Source organism: Micropterus dolomieu, unplaced genomic scaffold (assembly GCF_021292245.1).
Source record: "Micropterus dolomieu isolate WLL.071019.BEF.003 ecotype Adirondacks unplaced genomic scaffold, ASM2129224v1 contig_10181, whole genome shotgun sequence".
Classification (NCBI taxonomy): domain Eukaryota; kingdom Metazoa; phylum Chordata; class Actinopteri; order Centrarchiformes; family Centrarchidae; genus Micropterus; species Micropterus dolomieu.
The window spans coordinates 1-4,995 of record NW_025739167.1 but is presented as its reverse complement, the minus strand read 5'-3'; the positions used below and the strand labels follow the sequence as shown (position 1 = coordinate 4,995).

General features: G+C 41.0%; 1 protein-coding gene across 1 annotated transcript; it reads right to left on the bottom strand.

The window, feature by feature from the left end:
• Positions 1-2,447: 2,447 nt before the first annotated feature.
• Positions 2,448-4,334, bottom strand: LOC123965566 (complement C3-like; the record flags this gene model as incomplete). Its single annotated transcript, XM_046042046.1, has 6 exons — positions 2,448-2,543; positions 2,625-2,784; positions 2,875-2,950; positions 3,080-3,286; positions 4,097-4,186; positions 4,274-4,334. Coding segments are annotated over 6 exons (690 nt in total), but the record flags the coding sequence as incomplete, so codon positions are not given.
• Positions 4,335-4,995: the final 661 nt, after the last annotated feature.

Genomic DNA, 4,995 nt, shown 5'->3' with positions numbered 1-4,995 from the left:
TTTTTCCAGTCTTCAACTGTCCAATTTTGGTGAGCTCTTGCAAATTGTAGCCTCTTTTTCCTATTTGTAGTGGAGATGAGTGGTACCCGGTGGGGTCTTCTGCTGTTGTAGCCCATCCGCCTCAAGGTTGTGCGTGTTGTGGCTTCACAAATGCTTTGCTGCATACCTCGGTTGTAACGAGTGGTTATTTCAGTCAAAGTTGCTCTTCTATCAGCTTGAATCAGTCGGCCCATTCTCCTCTGACTTCTAGCAACAAGGCATTTTCGCCCACAGGACTGCCACATACTGGATGTTTTTCCCTTTTCACACCATTCTTTGTAAACCCTAGAAATGGTTGTGCGTGAAAATCCCAGTAACTGAGCAGATTGTGAAATACTCAGACCGGCCCGTCTGGCACCAACAACCATGCTACGCTCAAAATTGACCAGGACCACACCCCTAAATGCATTGAAGCAACTGCCATGTGATTGGTTGATTAGATAATTGCATTAATGAGACATTGAACAGGTGTTCCTAATAATCCTTTAGGTGAGTGTATGTTAGTGGTGCAACACAGGAGCTGTTTGATTGTTCAATATGTCATGTATTGCACAGGTTATGTGAAATGTGTCATTGGTGCAATTCGTAGGCTATTGGGATTGTGCAATATGTTATTTGTGCAATACATAAGCTATTAGGGGTGTTCAATATCTCATGTGCAAGGGTTGTCCTACATTGCAGGGAATGCAGCCGACAGGGTTGTTCAATCACAACTGGCATTGGAAGAAGGAGGAGTCAATGTGTTACTAACATTTCTTAATACCAGACTGAAATAAAAAAAAAAAATAGTAAATCCCGACTTTTGAACTACCGTTTTTCTGCACATGTAGCCTATTTATAAGTAGTATAACGCCACTCTCTCCCGAAGAGTCCAAGCATCAGTGGCAGTAGTTACTGGTGTTTCTTTCTGTAAGTTTCACTTTGCTGTGCTGCTTCAGCAGGTGCTTCAATAAATTAAATGTAGAATTGTTCGAGATTGAAAGCTTTTTGCTGGTCGCACAAAGTTTACAACGGACAACAATGATCTTTGCATCTTTAGGACAGTGGCATAATAATGGCAGTAGCTACTTCCAGCTGTCGAAAGAACGCCTCTCTCCCTCGTTCTCCTTTCTTCCTTTAGTTTTTAGCTATCAGCGGACATGAACAACAAAGTCCAGTGCTTACTGGAACGTTACTTGGATTAGTAACTGTATATAACTATATATAATATTACTGTTTTAGAAAAGTAATTAGTTACACTACTAGTTACTGAGAAAAGTAATATTACAGTAACGAGTTACTGTCCAACACTGCTGCTAACCCATCAACATGTTATGGTTTAGGAGGATAGAAACACATCATGAAAGTTGTGCATTAAAAGTCAACTTTCCAGGGACAGTGTTTCTGGAAAGAAACAATTTAAAAAAAAAAACTATTAATTTTCAATGCTGTGAACACCACAAGTGAAATCATCCATATCCAATGCTTTGGGTGACAGGGGAACTAAGAAATATTAAAAAGACTTTAGGATCACAAGGGAGTGGAGTATGAGCTGTAGGAGAGCTGGAAGGGCTTTATTCACGTGTCTTTAGGACATCTGAGTGATACCTAGGGTTACATAGGCATGGACACAGGGTACAGTAGGTGTCAGCATGCACCTTGTTGATTTGTAACCACAAAAATGAAGGAATAAAAACTACAATATGAAAAAGAAGTGGCTCTTTATTGGACTATTTTATGCATAAAAGTGTAGTGGCCTTGCAATTATCACATTACTCAGATTCACTGCAATTGAACGCAATTGTTTTCTATTGAGGAAGAGAAAAGGATTTGGAAATGGTGCCCTGATGCGAACGAGTATGGTCCATTGCTCAAATATTATTAGGTAGGCTAGTCCAGCAATGGCATAAAAATCCTTTTTAACTGGGTCTGCTGAGCAGCGGTATATGGGAAGCGAATGAACTGTGGCATTACCTGCATGATACCCTGCAGAATTTTGGCGAGTGCACAACTAACAATGGACTTGTATATGCCAGACCTATCACTAGTCTCTCTCTGGAAGGTCCTAGTAGCCAAGATAAGTGAGTGTTTGCAGATTAGGTGGCGTGAGACAGTTTTGTCTCTGTCTTGGTAACCATGTTTCATTTAGTGTGAAACATTTCAAACTATTAAACATAAATAAAAACAAAACATTTTTCATCTGTATTTTCATTAAGCACAAAACACAAGTTGGGTTTTTGTGTATGGCTTATGTGTGGTGTAGGGCACTTTAAAATTGTGATCTTACGTAGGAAAAGTAGGAAGTATCCAAGTGTTGATGAATTCAACAAAAGTTCTTAAATTGTTTGCATGTACAATTTAAGTTCACATCTGTGTGTACACATGACTGATCATGTATGAGGCCCATTGTATGCAGGTGAGGTACTTACAGCAACAGTGGCAGCACATAGTATGCGTGACTCCTGCATGGCAATGAGACAGAAGGCCGTCATCGAGGCATCTGAATCCGTGCCGAGCACATCCCCCTATACACACACATATTGTTCTTATTGTTTTTGTTTAGCACCACGTTTACGAACTGTTGTTACTGAAAACAGTGCACGCACAGTCATCTCTATGTGGGACACCGTTCCAACTTCTCTAAACATGCCGTCAGGTTGCTGTGCGTTGACAATCAGAAACTTGACAGCGTCACAGATGACGTTGCTTTGTAGTGCCACCAGACTGTTGGCCATAGCAAACACCTTGGCAACATAGGCGGTCAGCCTTAAGGAAGAGAGGAGAGATGGCGTTCTAACCGTTATATGGAGTCAACCAAGGATGTGCAAACATTTCAGTAATGTTTGGATGCCTCACCAGGTGCTACTTTGGTGGCTGTCCCTAGCAGCAAACGACCCATCAACTTTACGGTAGGCAAGCTGGTTCTGGAATCCTGGGCACAAACAAATCACACAACCCCTTTACTCTCAACTCTGATTCTTTTCAATGGATAATATTGGTCCTATTAAATTGGACTATTCAGTTTCTCATTTTTCTCCCTATAGTAATAAATGCAGCCTACCAGTCTGGATGTGTTGGAGGGCTTTGTTACGTTTTTCCAAGCCCGCAGTTTCCCACTGGTTGGTTTTGTCCAAATACGTGGTTGCAATGACAGGCAGTGTCATGATGATCATGTTCTCCTCTGCAGAGCCTGAGGGCTGTTTGATCAGATTACCCACATAGTTCCCCCTAATGGTGTTCTCCAAAAGCGCACTTATCTGCCCTCCTCCTGTGGGGCCAAAGATAAATGGTCTTCACAAGGCGGTTATTTGCAATTGAGAAACAAAAACATCCTTGGCAACAACAATGCAAGAAGGAAAGTATCACATTGTGTTCCCAAATATATCACAATGGGTCCTGTTATCATGCCAGCGCAAAGTCAATAGTAGCAAGAATGCAGATGCAATGCAAATATCCATTCCTTCGCATTTGCACCTGTTCTGGTGATGTACAGTACGTGGAGCGTCGCAGGCGAGGTTTTAGTTTTGGCAAAGTCTGTAATTGGTTCAATTAATGAGTCTTATCAATGTCATTCACATAGAAGGTAGATTTATATATAATGTTTTACTACATTACTGTAGTCATCATGCAGAAGCAGGAAGGATACTGAGAAAGGCACTGAACATCATAGGTAACTTCATTAAATTATATCATAATTATCATCTGACATAGCACCAGGCGTGAACAGTAAGGCATCACACCTTAGAGAATTTGCAGTGAAGGCATTATAGTGTCCATGGAGAAACATACAGATGTTCTCTATTCACTGAGGTTTCAGTTCAGTTTGCTGAAACATTTTCATCTACTACTGACAACTTTGGGGTGATTCACATATATACACAGTAGATCGTGATCATCAACATCAGCTTCAAAGTAGTTTGATTATCTGGTTATAATGTCGTGCTTATAATGTTAGTTAGATACACTTGTTATATTAATAATCATGACATTGCTAATAATTGGCTCTATTTTAAACTGCAAATTGCTCCATTAAGCTACATAGTCTTCAGTTTCAGTAAAATGTGTCCTGTGATCTCACCTTTCACATAGATTATTGTGCTCATAGGTGTGTTTGGAACCAAATCTTTCAGGGGGATTTCACTGTTGATTATTTCCTGTTGATTACCATCTGAAGGAAGAGACAGTTACCAAGTCAGGGGATAATAAAAAAGCAGACAATTTTTCCTCATTGCAGCTACCTCAATAGTAAACTTACCCACACCGTTAGCAGGGTCAAGTGTTATAATCTTTCCAGATTTCACCAGCACACCTTCAGGCTGGAAAAAATAGCAGTTAATAAACACAACTAGAGTGTACTCAGCAGGTTAAATCTCCAGCAGGTGCATTTGGGGCCATGTAGATGGGGAACAGAGAGTGCAGGGCAGACTGTGTGTCCAGGATGTTTGCATTTTGTATAGTATAGTATGATCTGAAGTTTACTGCAATGCAACCAGTGGAGATTTGAACAAATTTTTGTGTATGTACACTCACCTAAAGGATTATTAGGAACACCATACTAATACTGTGTTTGACCCCCTTTCGCCTTCAGAACTGCCTTAATTCTACGTGGCATTGATTCAACAAGGTGCTGAAAGCATTCTTTAGAAATGCTGGCCCATATTGATAGGATAGCATCTTGCAGTTGATGGAGATTTGTGGGATGCACATCCAGGGCACGAAGCTCCCGTTCCACCACATCCCAAAGATGCTCTATTGGGTTGAGATCGGGTGACTGTGGGGGCCATTTTAGTACAGTGAACTCATTGTCATGTTCAAGAAACCAATTTGAAATGATTCGAGCTTTGTGACATGGTGCATTATCCTGCTGGAAGTAGCCATCAGAGGATGGGTACATGGTGGCCATAAAGGGATGGACATGGTCAGAAACAATGCTCAGGTAGGCCGTGGCATTTAAACGATGCCCAATTGGCACTAAGG